Raw genomic sequence first — 22,210 nt, forward strand, 5'->3', positions numbered from 1 at the left:
CGGCCTGGTGCCTTGGAGGGACCTTGGCCCTTGCCGCAGCCCCATAGCCCCATCGCCTCCATAGCTCCTGGTCTGCCTGCCTCCCCATTCCCACCCCTTTGCCCCTTGCCTCCCAGGGTAGGAGCCAAATGTTTGCAGTACTTGGTATACAGTGGGTGCTCAGGTGCAGACTGCAGGGCAGTAGCACACGGGCTGGATTGGAGTCTCGACTCTGCCTCCTTTGGAATCTGCCCTGAGTGGGTACCGAGAGCAGGGGCTGATGCTCGCCTGTGTCCCGAGGGGTGGGACGCAGGGGCATGACCTGCCAAGAAAGCGCAGGCACAGTGGAGTGAGCTTACTGTGGAGGCAGCTGCTGTATGCAGAAAAGGCAAGAGGCCCAGAGAGGAATGGGGTACCCAAAGGTGCCATAGGTCTGATGTGGAGAGGAATGGGGCACCCAAAGGTGGCATAGCTCTGATGCGGGGGAGGGGGGGGCTGGGATCACGACCCAGGCTCTTGAGTTGTGAAACAGGACTTAGTGGTGGGGGATTAAATAGGTTGGTCTCTAGACTACTGCGTTAAGTAATGAAGGAAGGTCAACCAGTGGGGCGGATAGCCCGTGTCAGGGACAGTGCACTTAAATGAGACATTGGAAACCCAGACGGTGTAGTGCACATATGAGAGGCAGAAATGGAGAGGCCACAGTGGCACCGGTGACAAAGGTGAGGGACCTGGAGTTAGAGTCTGGCTCCCTGATGGCCCATGATCTCTCTCTGTGTGGTATGTGAATGCTTACTGAGCAGGGCTGCTTTCCTGGGCTCACACTTGGGTGGGGCCTGAGCTGGAAGCTGCCTCCTTAGGAACTGGCTACATCCAGGGGCCTGGCCCCTGCCTTGGAACAAAGTTGACAGTTGGGGTTGTGTGGGTGTGGGTGGGGGAATGTGGGGGGCTATAGGGCTGGGCCAAAAGCCCCAAGTTCCCTAAGGAGAGATCATTAGCCTGACCCCTAAGGAATTCTGACCCTGGGCAGAGCCAGTGGTTGGAGGGTAGTGGCTTAGACCAGGGTCATTGGATGCTGACTCCAGGGCAGGCAATGGAGTGTCCCGAGCCAGCTCTGCTCGGTGACACACCCTCTCTTGAGAGCCCTGCCTGCCAGTGGCTGTGCTCTGGTCTCATCCTTCTCATGGTTGAGTGCCTAGGCCTGGTGGGGAGACTCAGCCACGGTGCTGTCTGAGTTCACGCTGTCCCCGTCGCCAGGCCATGCTGACCTTTCCAAGAGTGCACTGTGTGCCTCGTTGGGGGCCTTGCACACAGCAGTGAGTGGTGTGGCCAGCCGGTGGCCAGTGCGCCGAGTTCAGGGGCCATGAGCACCAGGTTCCACCCAGGTGTGGAGATGACAGAGGCTGTGGAGATCTCCATCGGCAGGCCCCAGAGGAGTGTCTGGCGGGGGTGGGGTGGGGGTTGGCCTCTTGCATTGTGATGATTCCCAGAGAGAAAGCAGGGCTCCTGTGTGGGTTGAGGTATGGCCGGTCATGGGGTTGACCCTGGATTCTTGCCCCTAATCAGTGCTCTAAAGGAGATGTTGGCTCCTGCCTCTCCTCGCTCTGGGCTGGCATCCGTGTGCTTGGGAAGGACAGGTAGTGAATGACTCTCGTGACCTCAGTTTCCACATGCACCGTCGCTTCCGTTTTGCCCATGAGAACATGGCACGGTTGAGGGGTATGGCTTAGTGATGTAGCCAGCCAGGGCGCTGGGGGACAGGACATTCTGACCCTGCAGACCAGGCTGCCTGTGGCTCTGTAGGTGGGCAGCTGGCTTTAGGTCGAGCCCTGATGACTTTGTCTGGGAAGGTTCGGAGTGCAGCCATTGTACCAGTGGTTGGCAAGTACAAGTGCTGAGGTCTGAGACATTTGGGGAGAAGGCGTCCAGGGCAGGTTCAAGGGCGAGGTCATCCCAGATGTCCCCCCCAGGGCTCCCTGTGCCTCAGGTGGGATACTGTAGGTCCCTGGGCCGCTAGTGCTCGAGGGTCGCACCTCCATCCTTCGAGTCCAGAACAGGCTCAACATTTCTTAAGGAAGGGGATGTGGCTAGAGGCCTCAGGACAGGGAGGACATGTTTCTCTGACTTCTTGCTCTGGGAAGGTTTTATTTTTCAAGGGAGTCTAAGATGCTGAGGGTGGAGGCTGGGGTGGAGTGCCCTCCTAAGCTTCTTCCTGGTGGGATCTGGGAGCCCCAGACAGTGGGAGAGCCAAGCGTCCCCTGTGTTACCTCAGAGGCTTACATACTTGCTGAGCTCAGACCCCTGTGAGAGGGGATGGGGCTGGAATAGTCACAGCCCCTAAGCCACCGGAGCGCTTCACGGGGCCCAGGTAGGACACGAGAAAGGGTCACCTTTGGCCACCATTTCTTCCCTCCACTCTGTGGCTCCTTCAGCTCTGCCAGCTTCAGGCCCTGACTCAGGCCCCCTGCTTTGACTTCCTGTCTTGGCCAATTTCACTTCCTAAGTAGCTGCCTCTGAAATTCCTTCCTTAGAAATTAGTGGGGTGGGAGAACCCATGACCGCAAGGCAGGCTGGAGAAACCGTTGAGCCGAGCAGCACACGGGCCTAACACTCCCAGGACAGACTTCAGGGGTCCCAGCCTCAGACACTCAGATGTCCAGAGCTTCGTTCCTTTCTGAGAGCCATCTGGATGGCTGCAGCAAAGAGCTGGTCTCAGGGAGTAGATGGGATGGAGATGAGAGGCTACCATACCTAGCCCCCACCCCCAGGGCCAGGGCAGATGCAAATGTCCTGGGGCCTTCTCAGGGTTGGGAGCAGTAGAGCTATCTCTGTAGCTCTTCAGCTGTAGGAGCTTCAGGATTTCCTTCCGGGAGCACCCTGACATTTTCACAGGGGAATGCTCGCGCGGGCCGGTCCCCTTTGGTGTTCCCTGTGGAGTACAGTGGCTTCTGTGGGAACAACCTGTGTTCTCAGCACTATTGGGATCCCTCCGCCAGCTGGCCAGGGATGCAGGGCAGCTCCAGTCTGTCTGTCCCTGTCCTCTGGACTTCGAGAACAGAATGCAAGGGCAAGGGCCAGAGGAAAGAGTTGGTTCTAGAAGTCAGCCTGACCGGATGCTGCTCTAGGAGGCAGCTTATTAGTTGTCTCGGCCTCCTGGGAGCCCTTGGGACCTCGCAGCAGGTGCTCTCAGAGAACAGAGGTAGCAAGAGAACATCCCCAGACCCTCGGCCAGACCTCTGGGAGTCCCAGGCCTTCCCCCAACACACACACACACACACACACACACACACACACACACACACACACACACACGGTTGTGGTGTCAGAGTACTCCTAAGAACATCCCAAGTTCCCCACCTCCACCCCCATAGAAAGCCTTGGCCACCCACAGCCCTCCGGGAGGCTGACTGGTCCAGGCTTTGGGGGCCTGTGAGGAAGGGGGGTGCAACCGCAGGTGGAACCGGCTGGCGGGAGGGCTGGTTGGCGGGCGGGCAGGCGGAAGAGGCTGCTTGCTCCCTGCCTGCCGGGGGTGGGAGCTCTGTTTCTCTGGATCCCTCGGTCTGTTCTTACCGCTGCTGACGCTGCCACGGATGGGGAGAGAGGGAGGGAGCCTGTGCCAGTTGGCCCGCCCAGCCGAACCTGGGCCTGTGCCCGGCCCCCGCCCGCCCCCGCCCGCCGCGTCTGGAGGTCACATTCAGTCCTGACGCTGCTCGTTGGGTCAGGCAGCAAGAAGAGCTTTGCGGAGCCCTGGGTCCCACAGCCCAGCCGGCTAGGGACACGGCTGCCTGGTCCCGTCTTGCTCTGGCCTTTCGGATTTCTTGTGGCTTGGTGGGTCTGGGGACTCTGGGACAGCACCCTCCCCAAGTGTCCTCCCTGAGACACTGGTGCCTGGAAGATCTGCAGACGCCGCCGCTGCGTGCGTGCGCATTGGTGACGCCTGGCACAGAGAAACCCAGCACACAGAACTGACAACTTCCCGCTGCCGCGGCTGGCTGCCGTAGCCCTCACTCCCCTCCGGGCAGGAAGGGCGCTCTGCTCTGCTCTCTGGGGCAGCTGGTGGCAGCGGCTGGAGGAATCCTCAGCCCACCCCCGTGCCTGCTTTTGCCCTCACGGCTCCTGAGAATGTGAACAGAGCTAGAACTCGGGGATACCAGCAAGAAGCCCTGAGGAGCCTTGCGGCCACAGCCCCGTAATCACTGCTCCGCTCCCTGGAGCATCCTTCCAGCCGGATGTTTCCGGAAAACTTGGCCGAGGGGGAGCCGCAGATGAGAGGATGTGAGTGGTCCCCAGCTGGGGATGGGGCTGGAGGGTGGGGTTGGCTGGTGACTGGAACTGTGATGGGGATACAGGCTGTACATGCGGTGGTGGTGGTGGGGACTCGGAGTTTTGGACCCGTGGCCACGGCTCCCCTTTCCCTGGCGCTCCTTCTTGCCTTTCTAGGGTGCAGCTAAGATCCCCTGGAAAGAGGCTGTACTTAGTCTTGGCACAAAGCTTGGCTGGGGCATTCTCAGAGGGGCTCCCGGCGTGGACAGGGCAGCTGGGCTGTCGCTACAACAGGATAGGGAGTGCTCCTGTGCACAATCCCCCAGGGTCAGGTTCCTAGAACAAGGGCTGTGTGGCACACTCTGGGAAGGGCTCCCCGACAGCTCTGTCCTGCTCTTCCACGACCACACGTGTTGGGGAACAGCTGAGCTTCATCCCCCCACCCCGACAGTTCCTTGCTCCCATAGGCTGAGTTAGTTGGGAGACCCAGCTGTTAGGACTCTCTGTTGACTTAACTGAATTTGGAAATGTCTGCTTCCCCGGGTCGGGCCACCTCCCCCCTCCCACGCCTTAGGCACCCCACCCCCAACAGCTCCAAATGGAGACCTGCCCTGGGGTTCCGGGCCTGCGATCCCTCGGCCTGACGTGTTTGCTGGGCCCTCTTGGACTGCACTCGGGTAATATAAATAAACGCGGCCCCGCCGCCAGGTTCTGGAAGTGGCAGCTGCTGCTGGCGCGGGTGGAGGGAAAGGTCAGGCTGAGTTACACTTGATCCTGAGCCCTGGGCCTCGCTCCCTCCTGCCCTTGAGGATCCCTGAGTAGCAGCTCTGGGGCCACGTGGCTCTTGTGGTCACTGTAGGCCAGCAGGTGGCCTGGCTGTCCTGCACCTCCCCCCCCCCATCCTGTCCTCCCCAGGCTGTGACAGTGGGAAGCTGAGGCTTCAGACCCACTCCTGATCTGGGTGAGGTGGGTGGGAAACCTTCCAGTCTTGACCAGGGTGTGGGGGAGGGGCAAGACAGATCTATTCAAAGCCACAGAGACCTAGGGGGTCACTTGCTGGTGTGTTGGGGTTTTTATTGTTTCCTTTGTTTGTAGTAAGCCACCAACTGGGGTTTGATGAGGGGATGGGTGAGAGGGGATGGGTGAGAGGGGGTGGGTCCCGGTCCCTTCCCGCCCCCTGCAATTCCTAGTTACAGCCCCTTGTTCTGCTTTGACTTGTGTAAAAGAAAATGATGTGAAGTCTGATGGTAGGAAATGGGACTTAGGGTTGTCACAAGTGGCTTTGAGGCTCAGATTCTGGCGCTGTCTTCCGGCCTCCTAACCTCCATCCCCAGGGCTAGGTTCTGTCACTGCCTTGGAGATTCGCCTTCAGAGGAACTGGGGCCCACCGAAGGTTGGTGAGGTGTACGGAGGTTCCACAGCCTTCTATTCTAGCCCAGTGGTTGCGGCCTCAGAGCTTGGGATCAGTGAGGTCTGTGGCATTGGTGGGGTGGAGGGGGGCTCCACAGATCTGAGGATCACCCCACCATGTGGTCTCACGCTGTGACTTGAGACAGATCCACCCACCCCGTGGCTGCTGAGCGCCAGGTGGGCCCCCAAACCTGGTGTGGTTCTGGAGGTGTGGGGGCCCAAGCTCGCCCCCCTCCCCTCCCCAGCGTGGCCCGGCCCCGACCTCTGCTTTTCCAGAGCTCTTTCCCCTTCACCTATGGTGAGACCAGAAAGCAGGCCTGCTCTCCTGAGGCCTCACTGCAGCTGTGCAGTGTCAGAGCCGGGTCACCACAGCTCCCGCCCAACTGGGGAGGGGAGGATGGGGGAGGCTGTCTTCTGCCCCCTAGAATCTTAACCGTGGCCTCGCCTGGGGCCATGCCTGTTGCCGCTTGTTTCCTGGTCCCTGGCTGTGCCCCATGGTTTGGGGCTGCAGTGATCCCTTACCTGCCCTCCTCCTGCAGGCCTCCTGGAACATGGGAGGAACTGGTCAGCCATCGCCCGCATGGTGGGCTCCAAGACCGTGTCGCAGTGTAAGAACTTCTACTTCAACTACAAGAAGAGGCAGAACCTGGATGAAATCCTTCAGCAACACAAGCTAAAGATGGTGAGTCTGGCCAGAACCTGTGGGCTGAGCCCCCTGGGGACCAGAGAAAGCCAGGCCTCCCACAGCCTCACTCATGTGGCCCTTGGCTGCCTGGCACTCGCATGGGGAGGTATGGGTGGGCTGGGTCCTGAGTGAACAGGAGGGCCACAGGGACAGGGACTGAGGGTCCCCAAAGACACAGGCTGGGGCGGGGAGGCTGGGGGCCAGACACGTCCCGCCCTGAAAGCTGTGAGTGTCACTGAGCAGGACCTCTTTACACCCGTGGCTGCACTGCCTTTCCATGATCCCCGCTCCCATCTTGTACCTACTTGGCATCATCAGTCATCAGCATTTTAGGGCTGGGGAAACTGAGGCCCAGAGAAGCTCTTTAGTCACCTAAGTGGGTGTGTGAACTCAGAACTGAGTAACTCTACCACCCCTCCCATCTCCCGCCGTGGTCTGAGGCTTGGGAGGACACCCTGCGGTCCATCTTTCTCTCCGGGTTTAAAGTCGTGTGGGTTCCTGTGCAGCTGAAGATGTGTTGCTTTTCCTGCCGCCCACTGAGGCCCAGAGCAGGGCGCACAGTAGTGCATGGCATGGTGGAGTGCGGTAGCGCAGGCCAGAGACAGCACCGTTCAGTTTGGGCCCTTCTCAAGCCCCGTGCAGAGTCCAGGGCCGCCCTCCTCAGCCCACCCTCATGCCCAGCTATTGCTTACGACCCGTGGTCCCCTGAGCACGTGACTGTCCAACTCTCCGTGTTTCCAAGGGACTGCTCCCTCTGCTCTCAAGGAGACAGTGGGCCTGAGTGCGCAGCCAGCTAAGAAGGGCCAGGTCCGAGCTTGTGGTTTGAGCGCCGTGTGACCTACTAAGCCATTTCTTCAGCTAGAAGGTGGATGGAGGGGACAGTGACACTGGACAGAAAAGAGGTGCCTGTGAATGGGAGGCACTCTGGGGCTTCCTGCCTGCTTGCTCTTTGTGATATCCCCGTCACTGACATCATAGCCACCTACCCCATGTCTTCTAGGTATCTGAAGCCCTTGCAATCACTGGTGTAGCAATTACCAAGGGTTATCTGCTAATAGTGTGTGTGTGTGTGTGTGTGTGTGTGTGTGTGTGTGTGTGTGTGTGTGTGTCTAGGCTGTGTGCTGTTTAAGCCAAGAGTCGTGTTGCCTCTATGCCTCAGTTTCTCTGCCTGTGAAATGGGAAGGCTAACAACTGCCTCCGAGGTCTCTGGGGGAGGATGCATTCCTCCCAAGTGACAGGGCAGTACTTGGAAGGGGACACAAGGCAACTCTCCAGCCGATGGCAGAGGGCTCAGGGTCTTCTTCGGGCTGTGAGGTATGTCTGTCCCAGGTGATTGTGCATGCACAGAGTCACCCCGAAGGACACGTGGCTCTGGCCTGGCGGGTGTGCACTCTGCAGGGCTTTGCTGCCCTGGGCTTGTGCTCAGAGCACACAGCTTGACCTCTGGGCCCCAGTTCCCACCTGCTTCAGGAGCGTATGGGGAGCTGGTGCCTTCCAGTGTGGACAGTCCAGCGTCTGGACTGTCACAGAGTAGGACAGAGTCCGTGCTGAGTAGGCAGAGGTGTGGCTGGAGTTTTCTGAGGGGTGTGGGAATGGGGAATTGTGGCGAGCTGTTGAGCTGAGGTGACTCTGGTCTGAGTAGGATGGAGCCAGGCTGCCCAGGAAAGGGGCCCCTGCCCTGTTCCTAGATTTGTGTGTTATTCAGGTGGCTGCTCTGGCCGAGGCCTGTAGAGGAGGTGGGCTGATCCTCTCCCCAGGCAATCTCAAGAGCTGGCTGGTCCTACGAATCACCAGAAGAGCAGTGAGCAGAGGCGGAGACCCCTGAAGTATAGAGCAAGCACCCTCTCGTGAGAGGATGAACTGGCCTTTGGAAAAGCCCCTGACCTGGGCTGTCTGTTCCCACCCACTCGACATCAGGCTACCCCATAAGAGGGTAGGCCAAGTTGGGCTTCATGACACTGAGGAGGCTTGAGGCAGGAGGATCAGGAGTTCAGGGCCAGTAGACAGGGCCTGGACTACAGGACCGTGTCTCAAAAGGAAAATCACAAGAACAAGAACAAGAGGGTCACTTCTGTCCTCTGAGTCCTGAAGCAGTGGTTAAGGCCTTTGGGGCTACTGGCCCGGCCGCGTCCGAGAGCAGGAAGGCATCCACCCTCGGCCACCCAGGGAGCAGGGGAGGCAGGAGGTCAGTGGGTGTCCCTCCGATCATCCCAGGCCTGGCCTGCACTTGGCTGCTGGAAACTCATCAGGAAACGGGAGCTTGGGCGGAGCCTGCGTGTCGCAGGTTACGTAACATTTGGCAGCCTTGTCCTCTGAGGTCTCCCTCCCCCTCTGTGTGGCCGAAGGCTGCCCTTCTGTCTGTGTCCTGGCCCTCAGGGCTCGGCCTCCAGGTTGCTCAGTGTGTCATCTGGGCGCTGGCCCTGCCGGCCTTCCTTCTGTCTGCTGCCTTCCCTCTGTGGCTGTTGGGAGACGCTCCAGGCAGGGATGGACTTGAACCCTAGCTGGCAGGCAGGCAGGCAGGCAGGCAGGCCTCCTTGACTCCGAGCTTTGTCTCAGAGCCGGTATCGTCGCCGTCATCTCTGAGGCTCATCTGTGGTCATGGAGAGCGTGGCTCTCCTCCAGGTGTGGGAGAGGAGCAGTCAGAGCAGCAAAGGTCCCAGCTGAAGAGGAGTAGGTCTCGTTAAGAGACCCGTAACTTCCAGCCTGTGGCCCAAAGGTGCCGAGACAGAGATGCAGAGAGAGTGAGGGTTTGCAGGGCATTGGTTAATCCCCCAGGGAAATCAGAGAAGGCCTCTGGGGAGATGACGTTGAAGGAAGTGAGTCTTCGCTATCTGGGGGAAGGGTGTTCAGGCAGGGAACAGCCTGTGTAAAGTCCCTGGGGCTGGCGCAGGGCCTGGAGAAGCAGACTTAACACTATGCAGAATGGCAGGACTGGTGATCTGGAGCTGACTTCAAGCGTTGGGGGCTGCCTGGAGTGGTGAGAGCTATGTGGCGGGGTGGCTGTGTGTACGTGTGACTTGACACCTTGTAGATTCCTGGTGTGCAGTAGGTGCTTAGTAAATGCCATCTGTCACGTGAGTGAGTTCGTATCTCCAAAACACCGCTTCCACACGCCTAGTAGCCCTTTGGTGCTGGAGCTATGGCTGCATTTCCCATAGGCTCCGGAAACACACAGGGTGTGCTCTGTCGCCTGTCCATGGCTCTGCCAGGCTGAGGAGCTCCCGCTTCCTGCGAGTGTCCCTGCAACCTGCTGCCTAGTTCCTGTTGCTAAAGATAGACAGAGGAAGGGGATCCCCAGCCACATGCCACGGCATCCTCACACCCGCAGACTGGAGCCTGGGCCTCTGGGGAGGTGCTAACACCAGGCCCTGTGTGGGTGTGGGTGGCAGGGCCAACGTCCACGAGGTCTGTGTATACTTAGAACAAGCCTGAGGCCTAGCATTGGCAATAGAGATGGTGATGGACAGACAAGCATGTAGTTCCCCTTTGTTCTGTGTCCCAGGATCCTGTGACAATGGGCACAGCAAGACTCAGCATGACCATGCTAGGTTTCCGGGTCAGAATGTCACCGGTCAGGTGTAGCAGAACTGTGGTCTGTCACCAGCTTCTGACCTATGACACCCCCCCCAACCCCCCGCCGCCATCTTCCATCCTGTCCTGGAAAGGACCCTCCGAGCAGTGTGTCTCCACCCACCACGCTCCCTCCCTCCTGGCCTGTTTCTCAGAGGCTGCGCTCCACTTGAACCCCCTTTGGGTGATACCAAAGCAGCATAGGGGCATCAACTGAGATAAGAGGGTGACTGGACCACATCCTGTCCTCATACTAGACCAGGCTTACCCCATGCTAGAGCCAAGAAAAGGCCCCCGTGGCGAGGGGAGGGGGATACTGGTCACCTCTTTGTGTCCTGACTGCCGCTTCGTAGTCCAGGCTTAGGGAGGACTCCTCAGCTGTTGGGCTTCTGCCCAGCTCAGTGGAGGGACACAGAAGTCCAGCCTGGAGAGGATTTGGAATACTTCTATGCTGGGAGGGTGAAGCAGGGCCCTGAGTGTGAGGAGAGATGGTCTGAGGGAAAGGCAGGACTGCAGTATCCACACCCACTCTCACCCAGAGCCTTGCTCGATGCTTCCTCTATGCTCAGACCTGGACTTCAGTGTTGCCTTCTTGTAGAGTCCTGATCACCCACAGGCTGATGGCCCTGGGCCTTTTCTTTCCCCATTGGATCCCGCTGTGGCCCCTGGCCAGTCCCCAGAGCCCAAACTTTAGGGTGTGCGTTGCTGGCCTTGGGGGTAGTGGCCATGTTGTACTCCCTGAGTCTGTATCTACAGCCCCTCCACCCATGCTCCGAGTGTGCACGGTGACACTATGGCTGGCCCCGCCCATGCCCAGGGTCCCACTGGGACACATGGCACTACGAAGTCTCTATGGTAAAAATAGCCCGGCCCGCATGGCCACCACCGTGGGCTGAGTGGGAAGGCTGCCCGCAAAGCTGTGCAGACATAGGGCGTCCCCAGCTGTGACCACTACTGTCCTGTCCCAGGAGAAGGAGAGGAATGCGCGGAGGAAGAAAAAGAAGACCCCTGCTGCAGCAAGTGAGGAGACAGCCTTCCCACCTGCCGCTGAGGATGAAGAGATGGAGGCATCGGGGGCCAGTGCCAACGAGGAAGAGCTGGCGGAGGAGGCAGAAGGTAAGGCCGCTGTGTCCGGGACACACACACACACACACACACACACACGAGAACATACACGCGGACAGATATACATGGACACACACGTGTGGATACATGCGGACACACAGACAGACACATGTGGACACACAGACAGACACATGTGGACACACATGACAATATACACGCGGACACACACACTATCCTGTCTATTTTCTAAGCCTCCCTGGTTTCCTGGGCCAGGTCTAGGGATAAGCACAGAGGAGCCTGGACTGGACTGAAGGCTTCTGGCTCCAGCTCCCCACAGTTCACACACGTTCTCCGTAGGCCTGGCATGACCTCGGGAGGCCAGGCCATGAGTCTTGTCAGCATCCTGGGCTGAGCCCTAGGCCTTTGGTGTCCGAGGCCTTACCTCTTAGTTGAATACCTTCCCAGCCACCCCTGTAAGCAAGGTGGACATAGCACAGAGGGGAAGTGGTGGAGACAGAGCTGCCCACAGAGTGAGGAGTGACTGTGAGCCCAAGACCTTGGGAGGGGGGTGACTTACACATCTGCTTAGGAGCAGGGGTGGGGCACGGCCAGGCTGGCTGAGGCCGCTCACCACCTGGGGATTCCTGAGGCAGCTAACCTTTCACACCTAAGAGCAATGGGCTAGAAGGCTGAGGTCCACTTGCCGTAGGACTTCCTTGTGTGGTTACAGTCATGGCAGCTGTATAGGCTTGTCTCTGTCACCACATGCTGAGGAGGTGGCTGAGGTGTGGAGGAGTCACTCCAGGTCCCCAAGACCTGGCTTGGTCCTAGGCCCATGCTGTGTGTCTCTTTGGCGTCCAGGGGAAGGGGCCTGGTAATCTTCCTCTTACTTGATGTCTGGGTCTATAAAGAGCCTACTGTGTCCAGGCTCTGTGAATGCGCCTGGTGCGCCTCCTGGGTACCTGGTGGGATGTCTCAGTGCAGAACTGGGCCTCTTGCTATTCCTTCCCTGCCCAAATCTAGTGGAGCCCAGTCACAGTTGTCACAGTCCCTGCATGACTCTGAGGGCTTCTGGTATAGACGTAACTGACAGCAAGTCGTAGGCACCCACACCCAAGATGGCGGCTTACCTGCTTGTCCACAGGATTTCAGTGGCTTTGGCCTCCTATGTCCTGTTGTTGGGCTACAAAGAGGAAGACCAGAGGTCATGGCCTGTTTTGTGTCCCAGGCTACTTGAGTTCCTCACCTGTCACCCTGGTCTCAAGGGCTCTGAGGATCACATGCCCTGTGTGCTCATGGCCAGCTCCCTGCTGGTGTTAAAGATACCTGTTCTGGGCTCCAGGGGAACTGAGAAGCGGGGAGGCTGGTGGCTGATTACAGGGCTGGAAGGCACATTGGTTGAGGGCCTCATTGGTTTGTAGCCCTCAGCTCTGTTGACCCTGGGCATACCTTGGCCTTGCCTGGAGGTGGGGGAGAGAGCATCCTTGGCTGTGGGTGGCCAGGGCCTCCCTTGGGAGCTAAGGAAGCAGGTCCCTGGAAGCTGTCTTGGGCCCCCTCCCCTGGGCGGGCCACGCCCCCTTCCCTTTCCACAGGGCTTGCTGTGCCGCCTCAGTTCTGATTCCTCTCTAACTTTCTTCCTTCCAGCCTCACAGGCCTCTGGGAATGAGGTTCCCAGAGTCGGGGAGTGCAGTGGTCCAGGTAAGAAGGTGGCTTTGTGCTGAGCTGGGGGGCCAGGGCACAGTGGCGTAGCCAAGATCCTACATCCCATGCTGTCCTCACTGTGTGCTGCTTCCTCCTCGCTTTTTTTCCCTACAAAAAAAAACGTGTCTGTTTCCCGTTGCGTCTGTGGGCAGCACACCATCCATACCTGTTTTTCCTCTCTTCGGAACCCTTCCCTGTTCCGTGTCCTCAGCCTTGTCTCCAGGTGTCTGTTTTGCAGAAAATGGAGGAACACACACACACACACACACACACACACACACACACAGCCTTAAACCCGTAGGAGCCGGAGCAGCAGACTTGCTTCTCCAAGGAGCTCTCTGATGCAATGGCCTTGTATCATGCTTGCCGTGTTGTCAGCCATATTGTAATGTGCTCTGGTCCTCGGGGCCTGAACTGTCGCCCTCCTGCTCAGCCTCCGTGGAGGATGACTCCATGGATGGGGATACTGAAGGTTGAGAGAAGCCCTGAGCTTCCCATGCGAGGACCAAAAGTTGGTCACCGAGTTGAGTGGCGCTCCAACCGTATCTGCAGACCTCAAATGAAGGCCTGTCTTGAGCCTGTCCTCGGATTGGCCCTATAGGGACACTGGCTACCTGGGGAGTCTAGGGGATGGGCTGGCCAGTTGTAGACAGCAGGAAAAAGAAGTTGCAAGCTATAGGGGCTCATGAGAGACAAGGCTCCCCCGGAGGGTGGGAGCCGGTGGGGCCATTCTGGTATTGAGAGTGCTGTCAAGTCCTAGGTAGTAGCTTATCTCCTCCTCTCCTCTTACCCTGCATGTAGCCGCTGTCAACAACAGCTCTGATACTGAGAGTGTCCCATCCCCGCGCGCAGAAGTCACAAAGGACACTGGGCCTAAGCCCACCAGCACCGAAGCATTACCCGCTGCCACCCAGCCACCTGTTCCTCCTGCAGAAGAACCCGTGGCAGCCCCTGCTGAGCCCTCCCCAGCTCCTGATGCCAGCGGCCCACCGTCCCCGGTGGCTTCCCCGTCACCTGCCGCGCCCGTGGCTACTGTTGACAAGGATGAACAAGAAGTCCAGGCTGCCACAGTTCCCCAGACAGAGGATTCCAGGGAACAGAAGTCTGAGGCCGAGGAGCTGGTGATCGATGTGGGAAAGTCGGAGGAGCCCCCGGCCCCTGAGGAGCCCCCGGAGAGTGTGAAGAACGACCACAAGGAGGAGACTGAGGAGGGGCCTGAGGACAAAGCCGAGGGCGCAGAGGCCATTGAGACTGTGTCTGAGGCGCCACCCAAGGTGGAGGAGGCTGGCAGCAAGGCAGCCGTGACCAAGGGTGCCAGCTCGGGGGCTACCCAGGACAGTGACTCCAGTGCCACCTGTAGTGCCGATGAGGTGGACGAGCCCGAGGGAGGTGACAAGGGCAGGTGAGAGGCGTTGGGCGAGCTTTGGTTCTTGTGTACTCGGCAAACATGGGGAGCACCAGCAGCCTGCCTTGGAGTCTGTGGCTGTTTGTGGGGGTCAACATGAGACTGAGACCAGAAATAGGGGTGTCTTACTCACTGCTCTATTGCTCCGAGGAGATTCCATGACCAAGGCAACAAGGCAATTCTTACAGAAGAAAACATTTAATCCTCAGCTGGTTTACAGTTCCAGAGGTTTAGCCTGTATCATGGCCGCAGCCATGGCAGTATGGCACTGGAGAAGTGGTTGAGAGCTACGTCCTCATCCACAGGCGGAGAGAGACATGGTGGGGGGGGGGGAGGGAGGGAGGGAGGGAGGGAGGGAGGAAGGGAGGGAGGAGAAGAGCTATGTGCACACTGATACTGAGCCTGATTTGGGCTTTTGAAACCTCAAAGCCCGCTCCCTCCAAGGCCACACCTCATAGTACTTTCAAATAGTGTCACTCCTTGGTGGTCCTATGGGGACATTGTTACTCAGATTGCTGCCAGGGCCTTCATTCTAGAAGGGAACAGTGGAAGGAAGGCCCACTTGGGGCAACCTGGAGCTGCGATCTGGAAGGGAGGCAGCCATAGAAGGCTTCAGGGAGAAATGAGTCCTCCAGCTGTGATGCAGGCCAGGTGACGTGGCGTGACATAGCCGCGTAGTTGGAGGTAGAAGGTCCAGATCCAGGTGTCCCAGAGTCACCCATAATCCAACCTGGGAAGTTTCTGTGTGTCATCTTTCCCTGCCTCAGCTTATAGACACAGCGCTCTGATCTTCGCCTCCGTGGACATTAGGTTCCCTTGTACCTCTCTGTTTAAATTACTGCTTCCTTGAAGGTTGCCAGTCTCCCATGACTACATCAGCGTGGTGTCACACACTGGGGCCTAGAGTTAGGTCTGGGATGCAGGGATCTAGTTCTTCCCTTCTATGGTGAGAACGGAGGATGCAAAGCCCATGGCTAGGAGCCAGCCCCGTGCACGCAGTGGGGACCACTTCAGGCCATTGTATGAGTTCCCGGGGTGTTAAGACATGAAGACTGCTGTCTGCAAGGACCAGGCCGTGGCTGAGGGGGTCCCAGTGAGACAGATTGTTCCAGTGCTGGGCCAGTGATTGAGATGATGTCACCCAGGGCCCAGACACTGCATGTTGCCCCAGCTTATCTCTGAGGGGGTAGCTGATCTGTGGAGCATTCTGATTGGCACAGCATGCTCCCTACCAGGGACACACCATGTTTTAGGTGGGACCATCTGGGTACTCCAGGGCAGGTCTGGAAACCTCTCCCTGATCACATCTGGACAGCCCCACCCACCTCTGGGCAGCCGCAGTTGTTTTGTGATGAGGCAGTGTGCAGTGTTTATTTTGACTGCAAACAGCAGAGTCTGTTTTCTCTCCCCTCAAGTCTCTGAAAAATTCCAGCAGAGCAAGGGAGGAGACCATGACCTTCAGACCGGCCCACACAGGCCCTTCCTGCTTCCCCTGACTCCCGTCTCCCCTCAGGGCTGGTGGATTTGAAATGGATGCTTTGTAGACCTTCTGTTTTCCCTGAGGATCCCACTGGTAGGGCCCACATGGGTCAGGTGGACAACAGATGGCCCTGGACAAGCAGAAGGTGGCCAGCAGGTTTCTGAGGGCCCCAGTGTCTTCAGCTTCTTGCCTGATAGGCACAGCAGGACACAGGGCCCATAGCAGCTTCAGTGCCACCAGGGTCTCTCCTGAGAGATTGCCACAAAGCCACAGGTGGCTCTGGCCTGGCCCTCTGGATGGTAGACTCATAGGCCGCAGAGCCGGGAGTGGGGTGCCACCTGAGTACCAGTCTGTTCCTCAGACTATCTGTAGGCTCTGGTCAGGCTGAGGCCTCTCGCTTCCAGCTCTCTTCTCCCGTAGTAGCTCTGTCAGTAGTTTCCTTCCCTCCCTGGTGCTTGGTGGCTGCTTGCTGTCTAGCTCCTAGGCTGGGACTCAGGACACCTTCCCTGCCCTGGGGCCCACCTGGGGCTTCATGAGGGCACTTCCTGGTGGGAAGCTTACCACCTTCACCAGCCACACTGTGGAGGCTGGAGGCAGGGCAGAGTAAGTGAAGCCTGGGATACCAGATGCAGGACCAGCAGGGCCCCGATTCCTCAGTGCTCTGGCGCTGAAGAGAAGAAAGGCGTTATCGCTCATGAGACATGTGGGTGGTATGTGTGACTCAAAGCAGGCAACCCTTGAGGATGGTCACTGCTCTTAGTGCGGAGAGGAGGTCTGAGCACAGGGGGAGCCAGGTAGGACAAAGGCCCTGTGGCCTCTGAGCTGACGGTCAGTGCTTCTCAAAGGTCTATCGCTAGGGGTCCAGTGACCTGTGGGGTTTTGGTCTCGAGTTCTGTGAAGGCCAGAGATCAAAGCTTTTTTATTATTGTTTTTAATTATGTGCCTGTGCATGAGTATGCGCACATGTGTGCCGGTGTCTGCAGAGGAACGGGAGGAACAAGGCCATCTGATCCCCCAGAGAACAAGTTTTAGGCAGTTATAAGCCACCCGGTGTGGCTTCTGTCCTCTGCAAGAGTAGTACCCCTGAGCCACCGCTCCTGCTCCTTTGTTTGTGTGTGTTTGTACACCTGCCCAAGTGTTTGTGTGCCACATTCTTGTGCGGTGACCACAGAGGCCAGAGGAAAGAGGCCAGGAGAGGGCATCAGGTGCTGAGCCACCTCATGGGTCTCTGCTCTTTACCACAGCGCCATCTCTCCAGCTTTAGGATATTGTTCTAGCTTTAGGCCTGCCTGGAGAGAATGGGGAAATTGCGGCGCATTAGTTCCCAGGCGTGCGCCATACTAGAAATGTAGTTTGGATCCCTGCAGTCGTATTTGCATACACACAAAAGTCAGGGTTCAGCCAGAAACTTGCTGCCACTCAGTGCTGCTACCCAGATGGGGGTGGGGTGACAGTACTCCCCGGATTTATTGCTGTACCAGTGGCCCCTCCATCACAGCACACCTTCTCTTGGTGGCTCTAGAGAGATGTAATTCACTTGTGCATGCAGTCTTGTGACATCGGGAGTTTTCAGTGTCTCATAGTGTCATTACAGACCACGCCATCACCCCAGGGGAGACCCCACGGCCTTCCCAGCTGTGGGTATCCACTAATGGGAATGGTTCAATGTCCTGTGAAGGGAGCAGGGCGTGTGCCACTCTGTCTAGCCTCTCTTGTGTGGCACTGCATTGTAGGGCGAGGGTTAGGGCCCCGTGACCTGGATGGCAGCCCCCTTCCTTACCTTGTGTGTTCGTTCCTTCAGCATCTGTCTGTGGGTATCTGTGTGACGTAAGTAGTTTGCTGAGAACACTCGCAAGCTGGTTTCTCTGTGGTGAGCATCTTCATTTCTCTTGAGAATGGTTCACTCAGTGTCGGGTTAGTGGGGAAGTCTTGTTTTGCTTTTGATGTTTCCTAAGTGAAATTCACTATGTAGCCCAGGTCGGCCTTGAGCTTGTAGAATCTCCATGCCCAGACTCTCCAATGGTGAAATGACAGATGCCACACCAAGCCATCCAACCTGGGCGTGACCTTCTGAGGAGATTTTCAAAGCCTGTGTAGTATTTTATTTCAATTTAAGCTTATCCAAGCTAGTCATAAAAATGGCTAGGGGCAGCCACTCATGATAGCACGCACCTTTGATCCCAGCCCTTGGGAGGCAAATCTCTGAGTTCGAGGCCAGCCTGGTCTACAGAGTGAGTTCCAGGACAGCCAGGGCTACACAGAGAGACCCTGTCTCGAAAAACCAAAAAGAAAGAATGGAAGGGAGAGAAATGGCCAAGGGAGGGCGGGGCAGATGGAAGTGCGTGAGATCTGGTGAGGGTGGCGGCCGAGGAGGCTCTGCCATGGACAGGTGGGACAGGGATGGCGGAGTCAGGGTGGCCTGTTCTTCCTGTCCCCCCCCATGGCCTCAGGCAGCTTCCTCCAGCAGGCGTCCTGTCTGCTCTCTCTGCATGGTTGAGCGTGTGGCAGATGCGGGCAGCAAGCTGCTACCCGCAGGGCCTGTCACACACATACTTCTGCCGCAGCAGAGTCTGTGCCCCTCCATCGGCTGAAGGAGGCAGGCGCTCTTCTGCTGTGTCCCCTGTGGTCCCTAGCTGTCAGGAGTCCTCGCCCCAAAGGCTGACGCTCCAGCTTACGTGGCTTCCTGTGCCTTGAACCAGGGTGGTCTCAGTACCCAGGGCGTTTCCAAGGACCTTCCCGAGATTTCTCCCCTGTCCAAATTCTAGGGCTGTACCCATAGCTCAGTCCCCATCATTGAGGTCACGAAAGTTGCCCACCCCCTTCATCCCCCAGGAGCCTAGAGACAGATTTGCACCCCATACACAGAGGCTCCAGGTCGTAGAGTCATCTGCTCCATCCCAGGACCCAGCCGGCTCTTCCTCTGGGTTTGAGACAAAAATAATCTCCAAGGAATCTCTCCGTGTTTCTCCACCCTGATCCGGTTGAGTTTGTGGCCTCCCGGCCACTCCCTGAGGGCCTGCATAGCCTCGGCGCCCAGTTAGGTCTTTTCAGCTGTCCTCTTTGCCCTGAGGCCATCTTGGAGCAGTGGATTGTGTGGGCCAGAGGAGTGCGGCTACCCAGCAGAGTGTGTTGGCTGGGACACCTGGGCTCTGCTAAGGACCTCCCTAGCGGGCCCCACCATCCAGGACTTGAAGGAGAAGCCATGGAGGCAGGACCGCCCCAGCCCCCTTTCCCAGGAAGGTCCTTCAACAGCCTGTGGCTGATGCTCCATCCTGACCTGACGCTTGTCCCTCCCCAGGCTGCTGTCACCAAGGCCCAGCCTCCTTACCCCAGCCGGAGATCCCCGGGCCAGTACCTCGCCCCAGAAGCCGCTGGATCTGAAGCAGCTGAAGCAGCGAGCGGCCGCCATCCCCCCAATTGTGAGTGAACCCCACATCTAGGCAGCCCACCTTGGATTTGGTTTCCTGTGTGATCAGCCCTGCTGGTTGGAGCTTTGCCTGGGGAGGGAGGCTCTTCTCCAGGCTAGCGGCTCCCAGAGATGGAGATGTGTACACGGGACTGGTGATAGGCAGGTCTGGGAGGAGTTGGAAGATCAGGAAGGCTGGTCTGAGCAGTCGCTCCCCAGAGGTTCCCCCACGCCCCAGACCAGGCAGCTGTGGCCAACAAGCCCCCAGACACAACGACACCTCAGTCAACTAATGTCCAGGCCCTTTCAGGTCTGTCTTTGGGACCCTTGGGAGCTCCCTGTTTTCTAAAGGCTCTCTAGACATTTCAACCATTTCCCTTTTGAGATTTAGTTTGGGCCTTTCCATTGAAGGCAAGAGTTTGTGGAGATCCAAACTGGCCTGTCTGTCAAGCTTAAGTGTCGGACGTGTGTCTGGTTTCACCGCTAGCTCCCCAAATCCCACATAGCTACTTCTTCTTTTTCCTGATTCCTAGTGATTGGGGCGGGGGCTGGGGTGGAGTAGGCGGTAGTGGGTCCTAGCACCCGCTTGGCTCTGGGCGTCGGAAAGAGGCCCTTCTTTGGCAGTGATGACCCCTATGCCTTATATTCAGGCTCTGCCTCCACACAGGGCTTTAAGTGGGGTGTGGCTGCCTTTTGTACTGGCCACGAGGCCACTTCCCAACCTGTCAGTCTCTGACATGGGGCCTGGATGTTCATGCCTGCCCCATGCCCCCCAGCAGGTCACCAAGGTCCATGAGCCCCCCCGGGAGGACACAGTACCCCCAAAGCCGGCTCCCCCTGTGCCTCCACCCACGCAGCACCTACAGCCAGAGGGTGACGTGTCTCAGCAGTCGGGAGGAAGTCCACGTGGCAAGTGCAGGAGCCCAGTGCCTCCTGCTGAAAAAGAGGGTGAGTGTTGGGGCGCCCTCCCCCTGCCCCCCTCTTCTCTGTTGTGTCAGCAGGGCCGGGCTGAGAGGATACATTGTTACAGCAGCAGATTGACAGATCTCCAGAAGCAGCTCCGGCTGGGGGCTCTTGAGAAACCAGAGCAGTCTAGTGTTGGGTGTGTGTGGGGTGTGTCTGTCTGTCTGTCTGTCTGTCTGTGAGCATGTGTGCAAACATACATGTAAGCCAGCTTCTCCTTTGGTGTGAATCAGGTCCTATGTGACCTTTGGGCTCCCTGAGGGTGCAATACAGGTCACACTGTCTTAGATGGACAGCAGGTCTGACCTGAACTGGACTGGCTAGCCTTTCTTTCTGGCTAACACCTGGCCTGCCCACTGCCAACAGCTCTTCATCGGCAGCACAGAGCCTCCTGTGCGTTAGTGGGCAGTGTCTGCCAGGGCGCCATGGTCTTTGCCCATTGGTGCTTCTGAGCAGGGGGTTGTCAGAGGGAGGGGGTAAAGGCTCTGCCTAACTTAGTGCTTGGCAGGCGTGAGAAACAAGTAGGTCGGGGCGGGGGCAGGGCAGGGCAGGCACACGTGGGCTGTGTGTCGGACAGGGATCTGGTACGGAGAAGAGAGGACAGGGAAAGGCCCTTCAGGGACGGGGAGTGGGAGGAAGTCAGAGAGGGAGGAAATTGTGTAGAACAGTTTTGAGTGACAGTTTGCTTTGGGAGGGGCCTGTCATCAGATTAGGGTCTTGGGGGAAAAATCAGTGTCTGATTCTTGTTGAGAAAGGGCAGAAGGGAGTAGGGCAAGGGTGGGAGGCGGGCTGAGGTGCTCCTCCCAACAGCTCTAGGGCAGCCTGGACTTGACAGGTGGCCTTGGAAGTGGGAGGAAGGGGGAGGCTTGAGTTTGTCCCTGCGGCCAAGCCGGCGGGACCTAATGATGACCCCTGGGGGATGAGGGCAGGGGTGTCTTGTTGGAGCTGGGGCCGGAGCACACTGCAAAAAGGGGTGGACTTTAAGGGGCCAGGTATATAGAGCACAGTGTGTGGTGAGAAGCCACCCCGACTCAAGATGACAGCCTGGGATGACAGTAAGGGGAAGAGGGGAAAGGTGTCGGTCTGGCTCTGGCCAGGCAGCTGTGGCTGAGTGGGGCCGGAGCCACCCAGGGCCAGCCAGGTCCTGCTGAGTCGGGCCCTAGGCCCCAGTCCCTGGGAAAAGAGCCAGCAGTCCATGGTCCCTGAGGCTGGTTCTGGGCCCATCCATGTGGCCAGTGCTACGTTGTTTCCTAGACTCCTCCCTGGGGAACATTGCACCTGGCGACAGGCTCTATCAGGCTCTGTCTCTCACGTGGTCTGGCCACAGTTCTGCTCCCCAGGGGACACATGAACCCAGCATGCAGGAAGCCAGCCTTCTCTGTCCTGGCTCCAACAGGGAGCTTCCAGGCCAGGCAGGTCCCTTGGGATCCCCAGGCCCGGCTGGAGGAACAGGTTGTCCGCCCTGGCTCTCGGCCACCTGCCTGCATTGGCTGAGTCTGACCCCATTTCCTTCCAGCCTGAGACTTCCTCTCTGTCCCCAGCTCTCCAGAGCCACGCTGGATGGGGCAGCCAAGGTGCACACTGCGACACAGCACCAGGTGTTTGAACTTCCTGGTTCATAGCAAGCCCTGTAGGTTAAGAATGCGAATACCACATGGGTTACTTTGATGGGCCAGCGTGACCTCTTCAGGGCATGAGTTCAGGGGGAGTTTGGTCTCCTGTAAAGGAGAGATGTGGAGTCTGGCCACGTGGGCCTCTGCTTACGCTCTAGCTTTCCTTCAGGACAGCCTAGGGCTGTGTGGAGGTGATCTGTGAAACATGTAGCTGTCGGTTCCGGTTCCAAGGCCAGGGCCTTCACGATTTCTGGGTCGGTGGTGATCCCCAGAATGTATCCAGCCAAGGCTTGCAGCTCAGAACAGATCGCAGCTAAAGTGAATGCTCATGGAGCCTCAGTGAGTGCTAGCCTCACACAGGGGATCTGGGCCTGTGCTCTCGGGTCTCCCCTGCACTCAGCAGCTGGGGACTTCATGTTCCCATCTGGAGGGTGAAGGAACAAACGGGCTGTGGCATGCGAAAGAGTGCTACCTTTTGCTGTTGTTTGTGGCCACACGGGCTCCAATCCAGACATGGCTACATTTGGCTGGTGACCGAAGAGACCTCATCCAACGGGTCTGGTCACTGTCCTCAGTGTAGCATGCAGGCTCATCAAGGCCTGGCTGGAGCTCAGCCTACTGACTGGCATAGCTGATGGCTAGCACACAGACTGCCTGTGCCCTGTGCCCA

The 22,210-nt window shown here is 58.1% G+C and overlaps 1 protein-coding gene across 23 annotated transcripts in view; it reads left to right on the top strand.

Annotated features, from left to right (window-relative positions):
* Nucleotides 1-22,210, top strand: part of Ncor2 (nuclear receptor corepressor 2) — a 162,324-nt gene that overhangs the window by 116,528 nt on the left and 23,586 nt on the right. For 19 of the 23 annotated variants that reach the window (XM_052167904.1, XM_052167921.1, XM_052167923.1 and 16 more), the window contains 6 exons: nucleotides 6,192-6,334; nucleotides 10,876-11,023; nucleotides 12,617-12,670; nucleotides 13,475-14,075; nucleotides 18,857-18,977; nucleotides 19,741-19,912. In XM_052167904.1, the coding sequence (XP_052023864.1) occupies nucleotides 6,192-6,334; nucleotides 10,876-11,023; nucleotides 12,617-12,670; nucleotides 13,475-14,075; nucleotides 18,857-18,977; nucleotides 19,741-19,912 (1,239 nt within the window). The remainder of the gene's footprint in view (nucleotides 1-6,191; nucleotides 6,335-10,875; nucleotides 11,024-12,616; nucleotides 12,671-13,474; nucleotides 14,076-18,856; nucleotides 18,978-19,740; nucleotides 19,913-22,210) is intronic. The other 4 variants (XM_052167910.1, XM_052167918.1, XM_052167925.1 and 1 more) reach the window with 1 other exon arrangement.

This window comes from Apodemus sylvaticus, chromosome 22 (genome assembly GCF_947179515.1).
Source record: "Apodemus sylvaticus chromosome 22, mApoSyl1.1, whole genome shotgun sequence".
NCBI classification, from domain to species: Eukaryota; Metazoa; Chordata; class Mammalia; order Rodentia; family Muridae; genus Apodemus; species Apodemus sylvaticus.